This window comes from Scyliorhinus canicula, chromosome 15 (assembly GCF_902713615.1).
Source record: "Scyliorhinus canicula chromosome 15, sScyCan1.1, whole genome shotgun sequence".
Classification (NCBI taxonomy): Eukaryota; Metazoa; Chordata; class Chondrichthyes; order Carcharhiniformes; family Scyliorhinidae; genus Scyliorhinus; species Scyliorhinus canicula.
In genome coordinates, this window is record NC_052160.1 from 137656816 (window position 1) to 137680543 (window position 23728).

General features: G+C 50.0%; 1 protein-coding gene across 1 annotated transcript; it reads left to right on the plus strand.

Annotated features, from left to right (window-relative positions):
- Positions 1-997: 997 nt before the first annotated feature.
- LOC119978184 (CMRF35-like molecule 1) lies at positions 998-19223 on the plus strand. The gene is made up of 6 exons (XM_038819614.1): positions 998-1396; positions 6227-6550; positions 7930-8035; positions 11961-12067; positions 14206-14258; positions 19068-19223. The coding sequence occupies exons 1-6, from the start codon at positions 1357-1359 to the stop codon at positions 19221-19223; spliced, it is 786 nt and encodes a 261-aa protein (XP_038675542.1). The 5' UTR covers positions 998-1356.
- The last annotated feature ends 4505 nt before the right edge of the window (positions 19224-23728 follow it).

The following is a 23728-nucleotide window of genomic DNA, read 5'->3' on the forward strand; positions in this document are numbered from 1 at the left end:
GTGGACTTCAGTCAGTGCAGATACAGATTACCGCTTTGTGTTTTTAATTTTCATGCCATGTATAATTAACAGCTGGCCAGCGTTTGGACTGTGTGAGGAAGCCGGAGACCCACAGAGAAACCCACGCAGCCACGGGGGCGAATGTGCAAACTCCACACAGACGGTCACCCAAGGCCGGAAGTGAACTCGGGGCCCCTGGCGCTGTGAGGAAGCACTGCTAACCACAGATAAGAGGAGGGAAGACATTTGCCACGTTTTGCGAGGGCCCCAAAGAATCCAGCACAAGTTGAAGGATGGAAAGAAATAACATTTATTTACAATAACGTATATACGCAGCAGCAGCAGCAGCAATTTCCCTAGCTGCTCACTCTCCTCTAGCCGGTTCCAAACTGGCCAGCTTTATTTATGCAGGGAGTCTGCTGACGATTTCTCCGCCTCCCCCCCCCCGCCGCCTCATTGGGGAAGCTCATACTCCCAAAGGATTGTTGGATTGCCATTAGTCCCCAGCCAGTGGTAAGCAGGCAGGTTATAACACCATGAGACTGCATAACCGGTCATGTACTCACAGAATATGCTGTTTAAACGTGCGGATCGAGACAGTGCAGAATGGCCTTTGTTAATTTGGAGACACGCATTTGGACATCAGTGCAGACTGTGTTCCAGAAAACGTTTAGGCTCCAACACGGCAGGCATAAAAATATATTGTAGTTACCGAAATGATGCAGCAGGAACCAAGTAAACTCATTAACCTCTCTAATTAGCTCAATCCTGGCCGACAAAAATCCCCCTCATGGTCAGAAAGTGGGGAAAACGGTTTCCGCAGCCGGCGAGGAATTTTATTCTGAGAGGTAAGTTGATGATGGAACGCGATTTGGGGAGAATGTTGATTGGAAAGTTATTTTCTTGCTCGTGAAAGTAACCTCCCTCAGCTGCCACATTTATGTTGTCACGGTGATTGATTAGAATAGAGTCTATTCAACAGACTGTTTCCCTTTTCGAAACGTGTGAGGAAGCACTTGGAACTGTTAATGTGTAAGAAGAGGTTAAAGAGTAGTCTACCTGAATACAGAGTATTAGAATTTACCATTAAGGTGCCTAAACTGAAACAGACCCCTCCCCATTTATTTAGTCTCCGGAATGTAAGTGTCCCACGACCCAGGCCTTTAGTCAGGTTGGGGAACATGGATACAGGCTCTGCAGTTGGTGCCCGACCTCTTTCACATTCTGAAAGAGGAACTGAGAAATTTGGCTGCAATTTGAAGGAGGAAATGACAAATACAAAGTAGAAAACCGCCAGAGTGGAAGACAGCAGAGCTCTGAGCTGGGAGACATCACCCACCCAAAACACTCCGAACAATGGAATTAATTGCTCTTCTAATTCTAATGCCGGTATCAAGTGAGTTCCTTTTTTTTTAAACGTTGATCTTTAATATTCTTAAAAAGCATTTTTTTGCAACCTGAGCTGATGCGACCCAGAAACACTGAACTGACTCAGGCACCGGTGGTTTTGTCGGTGTGAGCTGCGGATGGTGTTACAAGTTGTAGGTGTTGTTGGAAAAGCCACGAATCTGCTCCTCCAGCATCTTCAATCAGCCTTCGCTCCTTTCCGCGCTTCCCCCTCTGCATTCTCACTCCATCTGCCTCGTCGCAGCTCTGTCTTCCCTGAAACACCAGCTCTTCATCAATCACAGGAAACTAACTGTTTGTTCTCTTTTCAGTTTAACACAACAAGTTCTGTGGGGGGGGGCACCTTGACCTCAGTAAAAGCTCTCAAGCAGATTCACATGGTGTTCCCTCAGCAGGTTGCATAGATGAATAGGGAACCTAGAAGACATGTATGTGTGTCTTAAAAGGCAAACTGTGGAATATTCTTCTTCTGTATAGAAGTAGATTTGGAGAACAAAGACTCACAATCGGCTGTTTTATTTCAGCCAAGATCACCAGCGTGAGAATAGACATTGAGTGGTTCTTTCTGTTTAAATGAATCTGCATTGCGACACATGTCTTTACCAGGGATTATTTCATCATATTTCTCAGCATCAGCTCGGAGCTGACAATTCTCTTCCTGTACCTGTTCATGTCGTCCGACATCATTTCCCATCTGCTTTTTAGTGACGAAATTAGCACAGGCCACCTCCTTAGCCAATTCAGTCTTTGTGTGTTTACAAACTAACGGAGCCACAGAGAACCTGCCTTAACCCCCCTGTCCCCCTATTGCATGGTTATCTTGTTGAATCAGAACCGTAGAATTTCTGCAGTGCCGAAGGAAGCCATTCAGCCCATTGAGTCTGCACTGACCCTCTGAAAGAGCAGCCTACCAAGGCCCACAACCCCAACCCTATCCCCGGAACCCATAACATCACCCAACTTGCACATCTTTGGACACTAGTCTGTGGGATGAAACCGGAGCACCCGGAGGAAAACCACACGGACACAGGCAGAAAGCTCAAACTCCACACAAAAAGTAGCCGAAGGCCAGGATTGAACCCGAGTCCCTGGCACTGTCAGGCAGCAGTGCTAACCACTGTGTCACCCTGCTGTCTCTCAGACATTGATGCTTAGATTTAAAACCCTAGTTTCAGTTTGATCGACATCACTTTCAAACTTAGTGTGAAGTATTTTCATATTGTGGTCACTCTTTCCGAAATACTATTATTAATTAGCCTATTTTCATCGCACAATACTGGATCTAAATTAGCAAGTTCCTCAGTGCACTATTCTAGACATCCATCTCCCATACATTCCATGAATTCATCTTCCACAACATTAATACTAATTAGGTTCACCTAACCTATTAGTACATTGATAAATAAATAATCAATAACCTTTATTGACACAAGCAGGCTCACATTAACACTGCAATGAAGTTACTGTGAAAAGCCCCTAGTTGCCACATTCCGGCGCCTGATCAGGAACACAGAGGGAGAATTCAGAATTCTCAGCTGATACGGGAATTGAACCCACGCTGCTGGCCTTGTTCTGCATCACAAACCAGCTGTCAAGCCCACTGAGCTAAACCAGCCCCCAAAGCTTCCAAGAACATTGTATTATTTTTGTCAGACAGATCGCTAATTTCCTGATGTATATTGTGGTTTACTAAACCAATACTATTTGGTGGCCGATAGACTACGCCCACCAATGTTTTCTGCCTGTTGCTGTTTCTTAGTTCCACCCAAACTAATTCGATGGGTGCAATTTAATAGAAAAACAGAGTCCCGCTTTGGGCGCATTTACCACGGTGTTTCCGACGCTTGGTAGCACAGAGAACGATCCCGCTATTATATAGGACTCTTTTTCCGGCCTCGGAGAGGAACGCCCCACTTGGACTCATTTCCCGCTCAGCTTGCCAATGCAGGAAGAGATCTGGGCACCAATTTTAAATGGTGCCCAATTCTCAACCACCCATTGCAGCCTCCGGGTCCCACCCAGTGCCCCAATTTACCAATTAGGGGCTCCACGAGCCACCCCATAATCCATCTCATTAGGGCCGGGCAGCCCCTGTCCCAATCCCTGGCACAGGTAACCTGGCACATAGGTGCCTTGATACTGCCAGCCTGAGATCCTGGCAGTGCCCATGCCCACCTGTCAGTGTTACTTGGGCACCCTGGCAGGGCCAGAGTGGTAGTGACAGTGTGACACTGCCAGAATTCCAGCGTGGAAGTGCCAAGGTGCCGGCGTGGCATCAGGAGTGCCACCGTGCCCAGAGCCTGACACCCCCAGCCCTCCGATCGCCACGGCGATCCCCAAATGACATTATGCCTGGCACACATTTGTGGAAACCAGCACCATGGCAGGGTCTCGGAGGTGGGGCCATTCGATTCTGAGCCTTGCGCAACTTCTCACTAACTACTCACTTGAATATGGCAACGTTAGATCGCGTGAGATATAACAAGCATCGCAAACCTCAAATCCCTGGCGAGATATCACAAACGCTGCATCCGCAAAATCCTGCAAATCCACTGGCAGGATAGGCGTCCCAACCTGAGAGCCCTCTCCCAGGACAATATCCCCAATATCGAGGCACTGGTCGCGCTCGACCAGCTGCAATGGGTGGGCCACATTGCCCGTATGCCCGATTCCCAAGACAAGTGCTCTAATCTGAGCTCCCCAATGGCAAGACATCACCAGGAGGGCAGAGGAACCACTACAAGAACACTCTGAAAGTTTCCATAAATAAATGCAACACCCCAGGAACAGGTGGGAATTGGTTGCCTGAGAAGAAACAAACTGGGAAAAAACATCGGCGCGGAAGCCAATCACCTCGGGCGTCGCAGGGTGGAGCACGCACAGGCCAAGTGTAAACCGTGGAAAGAGATTGAGAATCCAGAATGACCCAACCATCCACCTCATCAATCACCGCCTGCCAGATCTCTGGCAGCGCCTGCGGATCCACGATTGGCCTATTCAGCCACCGCAGAACCCACCTCCCCAGAGTGGAACCAGTCATCCTCGACCCTGAGGTACTGCCTTGAAGATGAAGTCCCTTGGTGCCAATGTCAGTCTGTCCATCCACACTATGCCCTTTAATCTTGTCTAAACAATCTGCAAGAATATGGGGCGGGATTCTCCGCTCACTAGCGGGGCGGACTGGACTGACACGATGGAGTGGCGTGAACCACTCCGGGGTCGGGCACCTTCGGGGGCTAGGTCGGCGCTGGAGGGGTTGGCGTCGCGCCAACCAGCACCGAAGGGCCTCTGCCGGCCGGCGCGTGTTGGCGCATGTGCGGGAGCGCCAGCGTGTGCTGGCCTCAACCCAGTGCATGCACAGGGAGGTTCTTCACCGCGCCGGCAATGGCAGACCGCTACAGCGGCCAGCGTGGAGGGAAAGAGTTCCCCCACGGCACAGGCCCACCCGCGGATCGGTGGGCATCGATCGCGGGCCAGGCCACCGTGGGTGCACCCCCTGGACCAGATCCCCCCCCCAAGGACTCCGCAGGCCGCCCGCAGAGCCCGGTCCCGCCAGTACGGACCTGGTTTGATTTACGCCGGCGGGACCGGCCGAAAACGGGCAGCTGCGCGGCCCATCGCGGAGCAGGAAATCGCCAAGTGGGTGCTGACAGCGGCTGCCGACCGGCGCGATTCCCGCCCCTGCCAAAACCTTGCTGCCGGAGAATTCGGCAGGCGCCGTCGGGGGGGGGGGGGGGGGGGGGGGGGGGCGGTGCGGGATTCACGCCGCCCCACCCCCAGCGATTCTCCCACCCAGCGGGGGGTCGGAGAATCCCACCCCTCATACTTGTTGTTCAACTGGAAGGGCTGAAGATCCTGCACTCCCTCCTTCTCAATCCCCTTAACCTACTTGACTCACATGTCACACCCTTCAGTCCCTGATCACTAAACAAATCAGAGGATGCTAATCAAGACAGTGTGGACTGCCTTCTGGAAAAATGTTTCCAGGTAACGTTCCTGCTCGCTGATGCATTCCAATGTCCGTGATGTGACCATCAATTCACGCGAGACAGAGAGTTGGATTGCAGTGGTAACCATGAGCCCCCACGTGCTGTAGTCTTAACAAAAACTGCCATCTTTGTATCAATTAAATTTATTTTGCTTAATTAATTTGTGGTTCCCCTCTTCACAAAACTCACTCTTGCACACACTTAAGCACTCGTGCACTCATACACACACTCGTGTACTCAAGCACTCAAGCATCCGTGCTTGTCAAGGGTGTCTAGGCCACATGTTTAAACATAAATCTCATCCCTGATACCTTTTTAATTGTTATTGCCGGTCCGACAGTTCACCCCACCCTCCATTGATTGAAATTGAAGTTAAATCAAAAGACTCTCTGACTAATCGGCCCTACCAGCAACTGTAAAATTAGATGGGCCACGTAAACTTTGCTTTCATTGATCCCTTACTGGGCTAAAGTGCCCCTAAAGTGATTGTGGGTGGGCACACATCTGACCCTCACGTGCACCCGCCAATTGAAATAATTTGCAAGTGCACAATGACGTTGGGATGAGCTCCTGACGCCTCTCTGTGAGATACACACGCTCCCGGGTCAGGCAGGACCTTGCCAGAGCAATGTAATATTCTGACCTGTGTACAGGCAGTGATTTGACAGATTGTTGGTGAAATGAGGTGAATGATTGTTGGGGAAATGTGACTTGATCGGTAATTGCAAAGGAGATTGCCCTAACAATGAAACAGCCGCGTTTACTTGGTTGTTGTTTTTGTTGATTCTGATGAAGCTATTAATAACCTTTCGTCATTAATATCCCAACAGATTTGTGTCAATTAACTGGACCCAAGAAGGTTTCTGGGGAATTAGGAAGATCAATCACTGTGAACTGTCAGTATGATCGGAAATACGAGGACAATGTTAAACTATGGTGTAAAGGTTCTTATTACATAGGAAGTTCTGTTGTGGTTTCCACTGAACATCCAGAAAAAGGAAAAGTAACTCTGACTGACAACAAAACACAAGGAATATTTTCAGTGACCATGGATAAGCTAATAAAGAGCGATGGAGGACGATACTGGTGTGTGATAGAAACAAGACTATTTAAATATAATAAAATGGTTTCTGTTGACATAGAATTATCTGAAGGTAAGATACTAACGGATTTCCTTTTAATTTATTCAGTCAAAATTTTAACATTTGAAATCAGAAATACCACCTGTCCCACCAGAGGACCAGCAGATCAACAGACTTGGCAATGTCACCAAACGGTGTGGCCACTGCTGAGGCGACAGGATGACGATGAAGCATCTCCACTCTGAGGCACCATCAGAGAATAGTATTTACAAAGCTGGGGCCTAGTCGGCAGGCTTCAGCCATCAGGGGGTGCACCTTCCATTATGGGCCATGGAGGCTTCCCCCTTCCATGGAACCCACTGGGATAAAGGCCAGGGTTTATCTGGATGTCTCAACTTGTGGTGGCAGCTGCTCCCAATACCTGGAAATTGCTGATTGCAGCAGAACGTGGCCCTTAATTGGGCAATTAATCGGTTTAATTGCAAGGAGACAAGAGGCAGAGAGGTAGCCGGTGGTGTAGTGGTATTGTCACTGGACTAGTAATCCAGAGACCCAGGCAAATACTCTGGGCTAAAAGCAAATTACTGCGGTTGCTGGAATCTGAAAGCAAAGAGGAAATGCTGGAAAATCTCAGCAGGTCTGGCAGCATCTGTCGGGAGAGAAAAGAGCCAACGTTTCGAGTCCAGATGACCTTGGTCAAAGCTAAAAGACCGAGAAAGTGGGAAATATTTATACTGGAGTGTGAATGAAAGATGAGTCATAGCCACAGAAACCAAGGGAACAGAGTGCAGATAGCTACAGAAACCAAGGGAACAGAGTGCAGACAGCTGCAGAAACCAAGGGGGAAGGGTGCTAATAATCCAGGTGGTGATCTTCAGATTCTGCAGCAGTACCTTTACGTTAAGGCCCCTCCTAGACGATGTACCCCTGGTGACGCATTTCTTCCACCAGGTGCACGGCCTGCACTATGACATGCAACACCTGTTCGTAGACCAGACCTATCGTCACAATTCTTTGCAGGTGTTGTCCATCTTTTACCAGGACCTTCTCAAAGTCTGGAACATGGTCACGCGCGCCGCAGCTCCTCCCCTGTCAGGAGTAGCGACTGTCATCAGAGAGCCACTGCTCAGGAAGCTGCACCTCCACTAATACCACTTCTCCAAAATGGCCAAGCAAGTCAATCAGTGCAAGGGCAATTAGAAATGGGCAACAAAAACTGACCCTGCTCGTGACATCCACATACCACAAAATAATTTTAAAATCCCACCAACTGGGGGTAGGTGAATTCTCGTTGTGTAACTGAGGTTGCTGCCGCTGACAATACATTGGGCGGCCCTCCTGTCACCGCCCCCCCCCCCCCCCCCATTGTCCAAGTCTCAGCTGCCTCCCAATTCACTGTGCACAAAAAGTATATTTAATAATAAAGTGTTCAACAAGTTTGTCTCTTATAGGCCAACCACAGAGGTCAACAATGAGCCCATCTACTGTCACAACAGAAAGTAACAAGACTCCTGTTACCACAGCTCTCACCACTTCTACCACTGCTAACTTTCACAAGTGAGTCCTGTAAAAACTGAACTCAGTATATTTGCTTCTGTAGTATTCGTACATGCTATCTGTATTCTTTGAAGGTGTAACAAGCCAAGTGGATAATGGGGATCCTGTAGATGTAGTATATCTGGACGTCCGGAGGGCATTTTATAAGGTGACGCACAGAAGGTTAATGCACAATGTTAGATCACATGGGATTGGGGTAATTTATTATCTTGGATAGAAGACTGGCTGACGGACAGAAGACAGAGAGTCAGGATAAACGGGCCTTTTTCTGGATGGCAGGGTGTAACTAGTGGGGTTGCAGAGCGTTTGGTGCTTGGGCCCCAACTACTTACAATCTATATTAATGACTCAGAGACAGGGATAGAAAGTTCTATGGACAAATTTGCAGATGACACTAAAACAGGTGAGACAGTAAATTGCAATGAGGAAATAAGAACCTTAGAAATGGATATAGACGGGCAGCACGGTGACGCAGTGGATATCACAGGTTTGGAAGCTGTTGCTGAACAAGCTTTGGGAAGTTGCTGTAATGCAGCCTCAACAGAGGATTGGATTGGATTTATTTATTGTCACGTGTACCGAGGTACAGTGAAAAGTATTTTTCTGTGAGCAGCTAAACAGATCATTAAGTACATGGGAAGAAAAGAAAATACCTAATAGGGCAACACAAGGTATACAGTGTAACTACATAAGCACCGGCATCGGATGAAGCATACAGGGTGTAGAGTTAATGAGGTCAGTCCATAAGAGGGTCATTTAGGAGTCTGGTGACAGTGGGGAAGAAACTGTTTTTGAGTCAGTTTCGTGCGTGTTCTCAGACTTCTGTATCTCCTGCCCGATGGAAGAAGTTGGAAGAGTGAGTAAGCCGGGTGGGAGGGATCTTTGATTATGCTGCCCGCTTTCCCCAGGCAGCGGGAGGTGTAGATGGAGTTCACGACTCTCTGAAGTTTCTTGCGGTCCTGGGCCGAGCAGTTGCCATACCAGGCTGATGCAGCCCGATAGGATGCTTTCTATGGTGCATCTGTAAAAGTTGGTAAGGGTTAATGTGGACATGCCGAATTTCTTTAGTTTCCTGAGGAAGTATAGGCGCTGTTGTGCTTTCTTGGTGGTAGCGTCGATGTGGGTGGACCAGGACAGATTTTTGGAGATGTGCACCCCTAGGAATTTGAAAATGCTAACCATCTCCACCTCGGCCCCGTTGATGCTGACAGGGGTGTGTACAGTACTTTGCTTCCTGAAGTCAATGACCAGCTCTTTAGTTTTGCTGGCATTGAGGGAGAGATTGTTGTCTTTACACCACTCCACTAGGTTCTCTATCTCCCTCCTGTATTCTGACTAGTCGTTATTCGAGATCCGGCCCACTATGGTCGTATCGTCAGCAAACTTGTAGATGGAGTTGAAACCAAGTTTTGCCACGCAGTCATGTGTAGGGAGCTAAGTACGCAGCCTTGCGGGGCCCCGGTGCTGCGGACTATTGTCGAGGGGGTGTTGTTGTTCATTCTTACTGATTGTGGTCAGTTGGTCAGAAAATCGAGGATCCAGTTGCAGAGTGGGGAGCCAAGTCCTAGGTTTTGGAGCTTTGATATGAGCTTGGCTGGGATTATGATGTTGAAGGCGGAGCTGTGGTCAATAAATAGGAATCTATTGTAGGAGTCCTTGTTTTCAAGATGCTCTAGGGAAATGGCGTCTGATGTGGACCGTTTGCAACGGATATGCGAATTGGATCAAGGCATTCTGGGAGTATGGAGGTGATGCGCTTCATGATCAACCTCTCGAAGCACTTCATTACGACTGAAGTCAGGGCCACTGGACGGTAGTCATTGAGGCACGTTGCCTGGTTCTTCTTTGGTACCGGTATGATGGTGGTCTTCTTGAAGCAGGTGGGAACCTCGGAGTGGAGTAGGGACAGGTTAAAGATGTCCGCGAATACCTCTGCCAGCTGGACCACGCAGGCCCTGAGTGCACGACCAGGGATCCCGTCCGGGCCTGTCGCCTTCCAAGTGTTCACTTTCAGGAAGGCCGATCTGACTTCGGAAGCTGTGATGCTGGGTATGGGTGAATTATGGGCTGATCTGTTGGGTGAACTCGCAGAGAGTCGCCTCGCTCCGGCGCCATCTTGGAATCTCAGAGAGATGCCGTCTCACCAGAACACAGCTCATCTCTCAGCAATTCCTGTTTGAGATATTTTCACTGTGTGTACAAAGCCCAAAGCCCCCTGGATGTGGGGTGCGATTCAGCGAGCACATTACGGAGGCAATGGGTGCATTCCAGGAAAGGCTCAAATCAAGCTTCACACCGAGTGCTGGTCCAATCACCCGACTCGCTACGCCCAGCGCGATCTGGATCACGCCTTCACTAGGTAGGATCCTGATATTTAAATGAGTAATTGGGCTTATTTAAATACCCGGTCGCTGTATTCACCCGTCGCCCAAGAGTCACCAGCCATGCCAGCGAGGCCTCAATCGGGCGCCGTTCAGCTTCCACAACCATGGGCCAGGCGTGATGGCACCTCATTGCTGTCTCGCAGGGCATCAGAGGGTGCCCCCCCTTCCCTGGTGGCCTGGGACTGGGCACTCCCCCGGCACCTGGGCATCTTGGCATTCTAGCTTAGCACCCTGGCAGTGCCAACCAAGTGTTAGCTTTTGGCTGCTGTTGAGTAAAGAGTCAAGAGTTCTGCTCCTTTCCCAAACACCTTTACTTTCCTTGAACGCACTCCATACAAAACTCTATCACCACACACCACAAGTGCCACCTGCAAACCCTTCACATATCAATGTCAATTATTGGATACTTAACACCAATTTGACATGTAATTGAAATGTCTCTTAACCCATTCCTAACACCAAGCACCCAGGCAGTGCCAATCTGGCACTGTCGGGGTGGCTGGTTTGCACTTCCAGGGTTCCCAGTCGGCACTGCCAAGAGGGCCTGAGAGGGCCGAAGGAAGGGTGGAGTGGTGAAGGGGGGGGTCTTGAAAGGGGAGGGTGTAGAGATGGGGGCGGCCTTTCAGAATCGCACTCTGATCTCTGACCTGCTGGTGAGCTCCGATCCGCAGCGCAGGAAACCTCTCCGAGTGTGGCTTCAATGGGGAGGAATTCTCCGAGGCCCACAAACATGGCTAGGTGCCATTGAACGGCTGTGTCATTCTCGGCACTGCGGCCCCTTAGAAACATCCCACCACACCCTCCCGAAACCAGACTCAGAAATGATTGGGGTGAATTGTGCTCCTAATTACATGAATGCAGGAAGTAAGTCGGTTCACAAGAATGTAACCCGCACATTTGCGTTAAATTCCTATTTTAACAGAAACGTTTAATGTGCTTTTGAAAAACATTTGCAAATATAGCAGGAAAAATAATTTAGTAGGAACACATTAAATGTTCAGGAACTAATCTTGGCACGGTATGGTTCCAAAGGCACAGAGTTTCCTTAAATGGCAGCAGAAAGAATGATAATAATAATAATCTTTATTAGTGTTACAAGTAGGCTTACATTGCAATGAAGTTACTGTGAAAAGCTCCTAGTCGCCACACTCCGGCGCCTGTACGGGTACACAGACAGAGAATTCAGAATGTCCAAATTACCTAACAACACGTCTTTGGGGACTTGTGGGAGGAAACTGGAGCACCCGGAGAAACCCACGCAGACACTGGGAGAACGTGCAGACTCCGCACAGGCCGTGACCCAGCGGGGAATCGAACCTGGGACCCTGGCCCTGTGAAGCCACGGTGCTAACCACTGCGCTGCCGTGCTGCCCTTAGTTGCTTATTTCATGCACCACTTAGAGCTACAGGTTTAGCAACATTAAAATGTATTTCTTATTTGCACTTGATCAGATTGCGACTGAGTGAACTTGCGAGGAATGTTGTACGATTACATCAGTTGTGACGGTCTCATGCCCCATTATCTGAATTGTATTTTGCAGCGAGGGACCGTGGGGTGTGATCCTGCCGGTGGTCTTGGCGCTCTTCATCCTACTGGTCATCGCTGCTGTTATTCTTTATGTAAAACTGAGGCAGCAGAAGAAAAACGGTACGTTCTGTCCGCAACAGAATGTAAAAATCAGCCGCAGCAAATATAACTATGAGAACAAATGAGCATTTATTTATGCAGCGTTTCCCGGCACCTCGGGGAATCCCTGAATCACTTAACAACCAATTAAATATTTTGAAGAGCAGTGACTGTCGCAATGTCGGAATTGCATCTAATTTGTACACAGCAAGATCCCAAAAACTGCAATGAGCAGAGTCATTGATTAATGACATGAATTGAGGGGTAAATATTGGTCCTGATGGCTATGAGAATTCCTCTGGTCTTCTTTGAGGTATTTAGAAGGAGAGGGAGGGGGAGGGAGGGGGGGGGGGGGGGTGGAGGGACTGGATTCTATTTAGCTGATGTGATTTTAAAACAATTTGAAGGATTGATCAGCAGGAGCTATAATTCAGTCTGCTGTTAAAAACCACCTCATTCAGCGAGGAATAACTGTTTCAAGTGTTTTTACAACCAGACTCGCAGAATAAAATGTATAATTGATTTTCACCTGCAAGGACCTCAACAGCGCACCCGGTGGGGAAGCAGGTTATCAATGAAAGCAGTGAACTCTGCGTATGTTAATAGCAGAAGTTGTCATCAGTTTCCTAGAATCATAGTGACAAATGCTGACAGATCATCAGCATTACAGCTGAATGTCAGGTGTTACTGCCACAGTGCCGGGGTATCCTGGATTACCTACATCCACGGTAGCACAATGGTTAGCACTGTTGCCTCGCAGCGCCAGAGACCGGGTTCGATTCCCGGCTTGAGCCACTGTCTGTGCGGAGTCTGCACATTCTCCCCGTGTCTGCGTGGGTTTCCTCCGTGATGTGCGGGTTAGGTGGACTGACCACGCTAAATTGCTCCGTAGTGTCCAAAGGTTAGGTGGGGTTGCTAGGTTACGGGGATGGGGTGGAGGTGTGGGCTCAGATAAGGCGCTCTTTCAGGGGCCAGCATAGACTCGATGGGCCGAATGGCCTTCTTCTGCACTGTAACTTCTATGATTCTATGATTGCAAGAGGAAGATTGGGTAGGGTGAAAAGCAAATGGCCACATAGGTTTGTGCCCCGTCTTCTCCCATGTGATCCAATGCATGCAGGTCCGGGAGGAGGAAAGTCTACTCCTTTGTGTCTTTCCAGGGCACTTGAAGATTTGCAAGCAGTTTAGTAATGTCTTCAAATGGTCTAAATTATGAATCCAGTACATTAGAAACCCATTGGGCGAAATTCTCCACCCCCCACGACGGGTGGGAGAATAGCGGGAGGGCCTTCCCGACTTTTTTGACGCCCTCCCGCTATTCTCCCACCCCCCCGCCGAAATCCCGACACGAATCGCTGCCGCCGTTTTTTTACGGCCGGCAGCGATTCACAGCTGTTAGAAGGGCCGAAGTCCCAGCCCTTTACGACCTTTTTACGAACGGCAAACACACCTGGTCCTGCCGTTCGTAAAAACGTCGTGACTACCTGGAAAAAAATAACCATGGCACCGATTGGCACGGCAGTACCACGGCCGTGCCAAGGGTGCCATGGGCCCGCGATCGGTGCCCACCGATCGCGGGCAGCGGGCCCGATGCCCGCGCACTATTTGTCCTTCCGCCGCCCCGCAGTATCAATACGCGGGGCGGCTGAGGGGCAACCCGGACCGCGCATGCGCGGGTTTCGCGCAAAAACGCGGTGACGTCACCCGCGCATGCGCGGGTGGCGTCTTCCCACCTGCGCATGCGCGGCTGACGTCATATGACGCGTCAGCCGGCGCTAAGTCCGACAAGCGGGTTTAACGATTTTCGTTAAGCCCGACTTGTCGGAGCCTCCGACGTCGGGCTGCTAGCCCCGACGGGGGACCAGAATCGGTCCCCCGTCGGGAAGGGGCGCGATGCCGTAAAACCCGCCCGGGTTTTACGGCGGTTTGACGATTTTTCCCGTTTTGGGAGAATTTCGCCCATAGATTCTGTTATACAATGGAATATCTTGAGGATGCGATTGGAAACTAACAAGGTCTATCTTTCAGAAGAATAAAATCTCCACCTAAATCATAGGTCAAATATCGATTAAATAAATAAAGCCCATCAAGAATCTTTGCATATTTGAACTCAATAAAGTTCTGATAATAAAATGATGTTTGATAATTTTCTTTTGCAGTCACGACCGGACAGAACCTTTCTGGTGTGGAAAATTCTGTGGCAGTCCGTCAGGTGAGATGATGTCGCGTCAATGGTCACACCATGACAGCAGACCCAAAGAGACAATTCCAAACATAGATTGGGTACAGCAGGGGTGGGCATACCTTTCCGTGCAAGGGCCACATTCAGAAATTCACAATTTTAAAGGGCCGCATAGTATATTAAGTAAAATAATTACTTCACCCGGTTATGATTCTGGGCGCCTCATATAGAACATAGAACAGTACAGCACAGAACAGGCCCTTCGGCCCTCGACGTTGTGCTGAGCAATGATCACTCTACTCAAGTCAACGTATCCACCCTATACCAGTAAGTAACCCAACAGCCATTAACCTTAAAAAAATAATTTTAAATTTTTTTTTTTTTAATTTAAAAATTGACTTGGTGGGCCCCATAAAGACCTTTGGCAGGCCGCATGCGGCCCGCGGGCCGTAGTTTTCCCACCCCTGGGGTACAGCCTTACATGACATTCTGACCACATGACACTCAATCACATGACTCTGATCGCATAACGTTCAAAAAACGTGACAAATGTAAACATGACTGCATTTACTTTATAAAAGTTTGGTCACCTGTCGTTGTCATAGAATCATGGAATTTACAGTGCAGAAGGAGGCCATTCGGCCCATCGAGTCTGCACCGGCTCTTGGAAAGAGCACCCTACCCAAGCCCACACCTCTGCCCTATTCCCGTAACCCCACCCAACACGAAGGACTATTTTGGACACCAGCGACAATTTAGCATGGCCAATCCACCTAACCTGCACATCTTTGGACTGTGGGGGGAAACCGGAGCACCCGGAGGGAACCTACACAGACACGGGGAGAACGTGCAGACTCCACACAGACAGTGACCCAATAAATCGAACCTGCAACCCTGGAGCTGTGAAGTAATTGTGCTAACCACTATGCTACCATGCTGCCCTTGGGTGCTTGTCCGTGGGTTTGAACCAGGAACTGTTGTGCAGGGAAACTCTGAGGACGAAGAAGTCACTCATTATGCGAAGAGAGGAAACATAGGACAAGCAAGGGTAGAAATTGAGAATGATGGAGCAAATCAAAGGGGGGGAAACCAGGTGGAAGGAGCTTTAATTCCACCATTAACCAGAAACAACTCACTGGAATTGGGCTGGTAATTAGTAGTAAAGGTAGGAACACTCAGACACACCGAGTAAGTGAAAGCATTTGAATAACTCACTGGTAGTATTTTATATTCTTTCCCGGGTTATGGGCATCACTGCCTAGCCTAGCTTTTCTTCCCCATCCCTAATTTCCTCGAGGAGGTGATGGTGAGCTGCCTTCTTGAACCGCTGTAGTCCATGTAGGTACTCCCACTGTGCTGCGAGGGAGTTCCAGGATTCTGAGCCAAAGACAGCGATGGAATGAAGATATATTTCTAAATCAGGATGGTGTGCGTCTTGGAGGGGAGCTTGGTGACAGTGGTGTACCCCTGCAAATGCTGCTCTCCTACTTCCAGGTCGTAGAGAGTGAAAGTTTGGTAGGTGATGCTAAAGGAGCCTTTGTGAGATGCTGCACTGCATCTTGAAGATGGTACACACGGCTTCCACTGTGTGTTCCTGGTGCAGGGAGTGAATGTTCAAGGTGTTGAATGGGTTGCCAGTCAAGCGGGCTGCTTTGCTCTGGATAATGTTCAGCTTCTTGAGTGTTGTTGGAGCTGCATTCATCCAGGCAAGTGGAGAGTATTCCATCATATTCCTGACTTGTGCCTTGTAGATGGTGGACAGGCTTTGGGGAGTTAGGAGATGCATTACTTGCCACAGAATTCCAGGTCCCTGACCTGCTCTTGTAGCTACAGTATGTATATGGCTTGTCCACTTCAGTTTCTGGCCAATGGTAAACCCAGGAGATTGATAATCTATACATAATTGGTTTTAACAGGTGTAACACCACAATATCCAACTTACCAGGGGCTGTTTAGCACAGGGCTAAATCGCTGGCTTTGAAAGCAGACCAAGCAGGCCAGCAGCACGGTTCGATTCCCGTAACAGCCTCCCCGAACAGGCGCCGGAGTGTGGCGACTAGGGGCTTTTCACAGTAACTTCATTTGAAGCCTACTCGTGACAATAAGCGATTTTCATTTCATTATAATCAGACATAATCCTCTAACCGACTGAAATTTGCACTGAAACCATAGATAGAATCCTCCTGGATTGCAAAAAAAGGGGTCAGATGCCACTATCAACAGACCTTTTTATCATAGAATTTACAGTGCAGAAGGAGGCCCATCGAGTCTCCACCGGCCTTTGGAAAAAGCACCCTACCTAAGCCCACACCTCCACCTTATCCCCATAACCCAGTAACCTCACCTACCCTTTTTGGACACTGAGGGCAATTTAGCATGGTCAATCCACCTAACCTGCACATCTTTGGACTGTGGGAGGAAACCGGAGCACCCGGAGACACGGGGAGAAAGTGCAAACTCCGCACAGACAGCAACCCAAGCCGAGAACCAAGCCTGGGACTCTGGAGCTGTGAAGCAACTGTGCTAACCACTGTGCTATCGTGCAGCCCCACTTGTCCCCTCTCCCTATCTCCTTGGACTATGGTTCTGTCTCTGGTTCCCTGTCAAGGTGACAATGCTACTGGAATCCTCAATCGGAGCCAATCTGTACTCCGCATGTCAAAACTGGCTGGTGCAAATTCAGCGAACCAAGAGATTCAGCGAACCAAGAGATTATGAAGCGGGTAGTAATCTCAGTGCTTGGCATAGTTCACACAGGACTGCCACGGCATCGTGAATTGCCGAGGAGTCTCCTGGATTGCAGCACATGGCAGTGTCCAGTTGGCCCAAGTTTTGGGGCCATAGCAGGAGGGTTCCCCCACCCATCCCCAAGGCGACAGAGATCCAGGACTAGCCGGTAACAATCCGGGGTCACCGAGCGGCTGGTGTGTTGGGAATGAGAGATAGCGTGAGGACTGGACGGTGTGAGTTGTGGGGTGTGAGAGGTGGATACCATCATTGGTTGGTTAGGGCAGCCAAAGTCCAGCGAGGGAAGGCATATGGGGCGGGTGGGGGGGGGGGGGGGGGGGGGTAAATGTGCCATGGGGAATAAGATCAGGGCAAGAGGATTGCAAAGGGTGTGGGTTTTACTAACTGTAGAATGTTTGGAACTCCTGAGACCATGAAAGACACAACATTATGCAAGATCCTTTTTCCGCTACTTTCTGACCTATCTTAGTTTCCCCCCCATTCCGTGTAGTCTTGGTGATTCCCGAGCCTGCTCGGGCATGGCTGATCTTGGCTTTCATCTTCATTTTCCCGGCATTCCCTATATCCCTTAATTCACGGAGTGACCAAGAATCTGTCATTCCCAGCCTTAAATTTATTCAACGATGGAGCGGCCACGACTCTCTGGGATGGAGAATTCCAAAGGTTCAAAACCCTTTGAGGGAAGTAATTTCTCCTCGACTCAGTCCTAAATGATTGGCTGCTTAACCTGAAGCTATGGCGCCATGTTTTCGATTCCTCGACCAGTGGGAACAGGCTTTTGAGCGTCCGCCTTACCAAACCCCTTCTGGGTTTTGTAGGTTTCAACGCGATGGTATCTCACAGATGAAACCAATTTACTCAGCCTCTCTTCATTGGACGTTCCCCCTCATTCCAGGTTCCACTTTAGTGAACCTTTGCTGTCCTGCCTCTGTATATCCTTTATTGAGTGTGGGGACGGCATTCCAGATTCAGTCTCTCAAAACCCCCACAACTATAGCGAAATATCTTTACTCATTTACTCCAAACCTTCCTAACCCTGATCCTTCATTCAAGTTCCTCAACTTGAAAAATAATGATAGAACAGTCACAAGAACAATAGACAGCAACAGAACATTTGCAGCTCTAGTATTCATTAGGTATGATAAAAGTCTGTGGTCAAACGTTAATACCTTTCCCCATGGGGACTATGGTGATCGGGCGGAAGGACAATCAATAATAATAATCGCTTATTGTCACGAATAGGCTTCAAATGAAGTTACTGTGAAAAGCCCCTAGTCGCCACATTCCGGTGCCTGTTCGGGGAGGCCGGTACGGGAATTGAACCAGCGCTGCTGGCCTGGTTCTGCATTGCAAGCCAGCTGCTTAGCCCACTGTGCTAAACCAGCCCCTTGTGCTATACCAGCCCCTGGCCCTCACGGAGGGAGGCTGGCGGTTGGGGACTCCACCACCTTCCCACCTCCACCTCGATTAAGTCTGTGGCGCGAAGGCCTGAGGAGAGCCTTCCTGGCCCACGGGTAATGAGTGGCCTTGTCCTGCCACCCAGCGATCGCCAAGCGAGGAACGTGACAAGCAAAACCATGCAGCGCTGCTTGTGGGCTTGGGCAGGGAGTTGGAGGAGTGGGGCGGGCGGGTGGGTGGGGGGGCGGGTTGTTGTTCTTGTTCAAAGACACTCAGTGCCTGATTGAAGGGTCAGCTGAGAATCACCCACCTACCCTTGCTGCCGATGCTCCTCCCCCGTGATCCCCTGACCCGCTCCCGCCATCACTCCGGCTATTTACTAGACCACGGGTGGGGGTCTGACCAGCAGCTGCCACCACCTCCCCGGTGCGCTGCCATTCAATAGAGCTGCCAGCACCTGGGTGGCCAGAAGCTCTCGGCAGGTGGCAGTTCTGCCCCTGGGGATCTTGATCCCAGGGAAGGCCTTCCACTGTCCGGCTAAGTGCCTGAATGACACTGAATACAGCAGCGCGCAGGAGTGTTGCTGGGTCTCCAGCTGACAGGCGAGGCTCGCTTTTCCTCCCTGAAATACCACCTGTCGGTAACATTCTGCATCATTGTGGTAACGGTTTCCTTTTGTCTCAATTTCCTAAGGAGGACACAGAGGTGGCGTACGCCACTGTGAACGTGGTTCCCAGGCCTGACTTGGAAAATACTTACCTCAATCTTCAGGAAGCTCAAAGAACAGCCAAAGGCCGCGATTCTTCGGAAACTGTGGAATATTCCACACTTCATTTCGGCTCACAATGAAGTGACCCAAAAAAAAAGGATCCACGTTTGTGAATTGTCTGGACCACCCCAGCGATGTGCCTTGAACCCAGCTACAAATGATCAACCTCCCGTTATAATGTTTCTCAAGAAGACCGTGTATATGAACTGATATATGTTTTGAAGAAATAATTTTTGGCAGGTTCACTCAGCGATTGTCAGGCTCCCTTTTTTATTGAGAGATTACACATTGGCAATCAGAAATTCCCTCTTAGACAGAACACCCCCTACTTTGAGTTTTGTTTGTAGAGTGCTTCTCAGCTCATTTAAGAGGCTAGGGGGCTGAAAGTGGAGGGGGGGGGGGGGATTGGGTCAGCCAAACAAAATGACAGCCCAATCTGCGAGGAGCCTTTCCTGCTCGGCTGGGATTACCAGCAGGAAATGAGTCAAGTGCGGCCTCGATAGGGACAAACACCCCATATAAATACCCCCAATGGAGAGAGGAGGGGGGGGGGGAATCATTAACAGTGTCGTATCTGGCTAGAGAGGGAACCAGGAGTGAACTGCTTGCCCCATGTACATATTGTTGTAAATAACGTTACTTTCTGTTTGACTCTGCAGATTCGCGCTGGATTCTTTGTGGCCCTCACAAAATAAACAATGCATTATTTTGGGGCTAAATATGTCAGAATAAATAACATTTTCTTTTTAAGCTTACAAACGCTTGCTGCTGAAATTATTTGATTTGGGATCCACGCTCTTGAAGGTAGGAAAGCACATACCCGTACATACAGACAGGAACATGACTTCCCTGAATCCTAATCAACTGTCACTTGAAAGATTCTCACATATCCGATGTTGATTTACCCTCCAACAACAATTACTTAAAGGGATGGCAGGGGCTAGGCAATGGCAAACATTCAAAGAACGAGTGGGGGAACTACAGCAGCTGTTCATTCCTGTCTGGCACAAAAGCAAAGGGGGTAAGAGGGCCAATCCATGGCTTACACAGGAAATTAGAAATAGTATCCGATCCAAGGAAGAGGCCTACAGATTGGCCAAGAAAAATAATGGGCGAGATTCTCCGCAAATGCGGAGAATCGTAAAGGCTGCCGTAGGACCGTGTGACCCCGGCAGCCTTCACGCCCACTTCCGGGGCCGATTCTCCCCCCCCCCCCGGCGAGGCTAGGAGCGCGGCCCCGTGCGTCACGGCGGCGTGGCCTTGACGACGGTCGTCAAGGCCGCACGTCAAGCGTCACGCCGGCTGACGCGGCCGATGACGTCAGCTGCGCATGCGCAGGTTGGTCAACGCCAACCCGCGCATGCGCAGTTGCCGTCTTTTCCCTCAGCCGCCCCGCAAGACGTGGCGGCTTGATCTTGCGGGGCGGCGGAGGGGAAAGAGTGCGCCCGTTACGGATGCACGGCCCACGATAGGTGGGCACCGATCACGGGTCTATGCCCCCCTTGGCACGGCCGTGGTACTGCCGTGCCAATCGGGCCCCCAGGTGCCCCAAACGGGCACCTGGCGCCAGTTTCACGACGGCAGCGAGCAGGTGTGTTTGCTGCTGTGTTGAAACGGCCGTGAAGGCCCGGCCGCTTGGCCCATCGGCTTCGGAGAATCGCCGCTCGCTGTAAAAAATGGCGAGCGGCGATTCGTGGCGTGGGTCGGGCGTGGGGGGGGGGGGAGAATAGCGGGAGGGCGTGAAAAATGGCGGGAGGCCTTCCCGCTATTCTCCCACCCGGCGTGGGGGGGCGGAGAATCGCGCCCAATAAGTCTGAGGACTGGGAGAAGTTTAGAATTCAGCAAAGAAGGGCGAAGGGATTGATTAAGAAGGGATATGTACAGTACGAAAGGAAGCTTGCAGGGAATATAAAGACTGACACTAAGAGTTTCTATAGATATGTGAAGAGAAAGAGATTGGTAAAGAGAAATGTAGGCCCCCTACAGACAGAAACGGGAATATATAATAAGGGACAAGGAAATGGCTGAGCAATTGAATACATACTTTTGTTCTGTCTTCATAAAAGAGGACACAAATCTGATACCAGAAATGTTGGAGAATGAAAGGTTTAGTGAGGGGGAAGAACTGAGAGAGATCAACATTAGTAGAGAAATGGTGCTGGGAAAATTAATGGGATTGAAGGTGGATAAATCCCCAGGGCCTGAGAATCTGCATCCCAGAGTCCTTAAGGAGCTGGCTCTGGAATTAGTTGATGCATTGGTGGTCATCTTCTGGGATTCTATAGACTTGGAACTGTCCCTGCAGATTGGAGGGTAGCTCATGTCACTCCGATATTGAAAAAGGGAGGCAGAGAGAAAGCAGGGAATTATAGACCAGTAAGCCTAACATCGGGAGTGGGGAAAATGCTTGAATCCATTATCAAGGACTTTATAGCGGAACATTTAGAAAGCAGTGGCGGGATCAGTCAGAGTCAGCATGGATTTATGAAGGGAAAATCATACTTGGCAAATCTGTTGGAATTTGTTGAAGATGTAACCAGTACAGTTGACAAGGTGGAGCCAAGAGATGTGGTATATTTAGACTTTCAGATGGCATTTGACAAAGTCCCGCATAATAGATTATAATACAAGATTAAAGCATATGGGATTGAGGAAAGTGTATTGAGGTGGATAGAAAACTGGTTGGCACTTCCGGTTGCGGCTATGACTAGCTAAGCCGCACATTTGGAAGCTCCTGCGACAAAGGTGTTTTTGGGCCAATTGGAGGACCCCAACGGTGCTGAAAAAACGAATCCCGGTGGGGGAAGGTCCCCTGAGGAGAACTAGACCGATTTTATGGTCGGTACCCGGAGTGGAGCGGCAAGAAAAACGGCAGCAGCTCCCCAAAAAAAGCGGGGGAAGAAAATCAAAATGGCGGCCGGCGGCGCATCGGAGGAGTGGAAGAAATGGGCGGAGGAGCAGCAGGCCGCTCTCCTCCGTTTTTTCACGGAGATGAAAGTGGAGCTCTTAGAGTCCATGAACGCGACGGCCACCAGGTTGGTGGGAGCCCAGGCGATCCAAGAGGCGTCGATTAAAGATCTGCAGCAGGAGATGACCGCGAGGGAGGAGGAGGCCACAGTCATCGGGGCAAAGGTGGAGGTGCACGAGGCACTCCACATGAAGTTGCAGAGCCGCTTCGAGGAGCTGGACACTCGGATGAGGAGGAAAAATTTGAGGATCCTGGGCCTGGAAGAAGGCCTGGAGGGGTCGGATCTCCCGGGATATGTGGCGGAGATGTTGAGCTCCCTGATGGGGGAAGGGGCCGGTCCGGCGCCCCTGGAATTGGAAGAGGCATACCGGGTCATGGCCAGGAGGCCTAGGGCAAACGAGCCCCCGAGGGCGGTGCTGGTGCGGTTCCAGCGGCTAAGTGATCGAGAGAAAGTCCTGAGGTGGGCAAAAAGGGAGAAAAGCAGCAAGTGGCAGAACTCGACGGTAAGGGTGTACCAGGACTGGAGTGCGGAGGTGGCAAAGCGGCGGGCCCGGTACAACCGGACAAAGGCGGTGCTACACGCGAAAAAGATCAAATTTGGAATGCTGCAACCGGCGCGCTTGTGGGTCACCTACAAGGACCAACATCATTATTTCGAGTCCCCAGAGGAGGCCTGGACCTTTGTACAAGAGGAAAAGTTGGACACGAACTAAAACCTGGGAGCACCGGCGGTCGTAGCCGCCTGGGGACTCTTGATTGAGCAAGTGGCCCTTTTCTTTTTCAGGCCAGGTCGGAACTGGGTAACAGTTTCGTGGATTGTTTGGGGTGTTTTTTCTCGAACGGTTGACTTTCCTGAATATCTTGAAGGTTTCGAGTTGTTGGGTGTTTCTGTATATTTGTACTGTTGAAATCTCTATTGTGGGTCGTTGGCTTCTTATGGGGTGTTTCTTCCCGTTTCCAATTTCCCTTAGTTATTTACCCCTCTTACCCTTTTTCTTTGGGTGCTTGGGGGGGGTTTTTTTTTTGTGTTCCTTTTTTTTTCTTTTCGGGTTATGGTTATCTGCGGTTATTTATACTGTTTGATGGAGGGTGATGGTTGGGCACACTGTTAGTTGATAGCTAGTTAATTATTTTGTTATTTAAGTATGTAGTTAAGTATTTATGTATTTAGTTGCCATTGGGTATTTATATCGTTAAGTTGGGGGGACGGGACGGGGGGAGCGGGTTGATTATGCGGGTCTTTCTCTGGGGTTTTAAGGGGATCTTTCACGGGCGCAGATGGGGTGAACCGGGAGGAGTCGGAATGTGGCAGGAGCAGCCGGGTCAGCGGAGACCAGCTGACTCTCGGGAGTACGATGTTGGGTACATCGCGGCTAGGAGGGGTCCTAGCCGGGGGGGGGGGGGGGGGGGGGGGGGGGAAGGGGGGGGGGCTGGGGGGTGACACCGGGTTGCTGCTGGAAAGACCAGGGACGAGAAGGGGAGAGCCGGGGGGGTGGGGGGGCCATCGCTATGGGAAGCGGGTCAGAAAAGGAGGGATGACCCGGGGCGAGCTAGGGACAAGACATGGCTAATCGACAGGGAGTAGGGACGGGTCGCTCTGCGATCCGATTGATCACG

Coding starts and splice junctions, on each gene's coding strand:
- LOC119978184 (XM_038819614.1), top strand. CDS start 1,357: ATGGAATTAATTGCTCTTCTAATTCTAATGCCGGTATCAA. Junction 1,397..6,226: donor AATTCTAATGCCGGTATCAA/GTGAGTTCCTTT, acceptor ATATCCCAACAG/ATTTGTGTCAATTAACTGGA. Junction 12,068..14,205: donor GAGGCAGCAGAAGAAAAACG/GTACGTTCTGTC, acceptor TTTCTTTTGCAG/TCACGACCGGACAGAACCTT.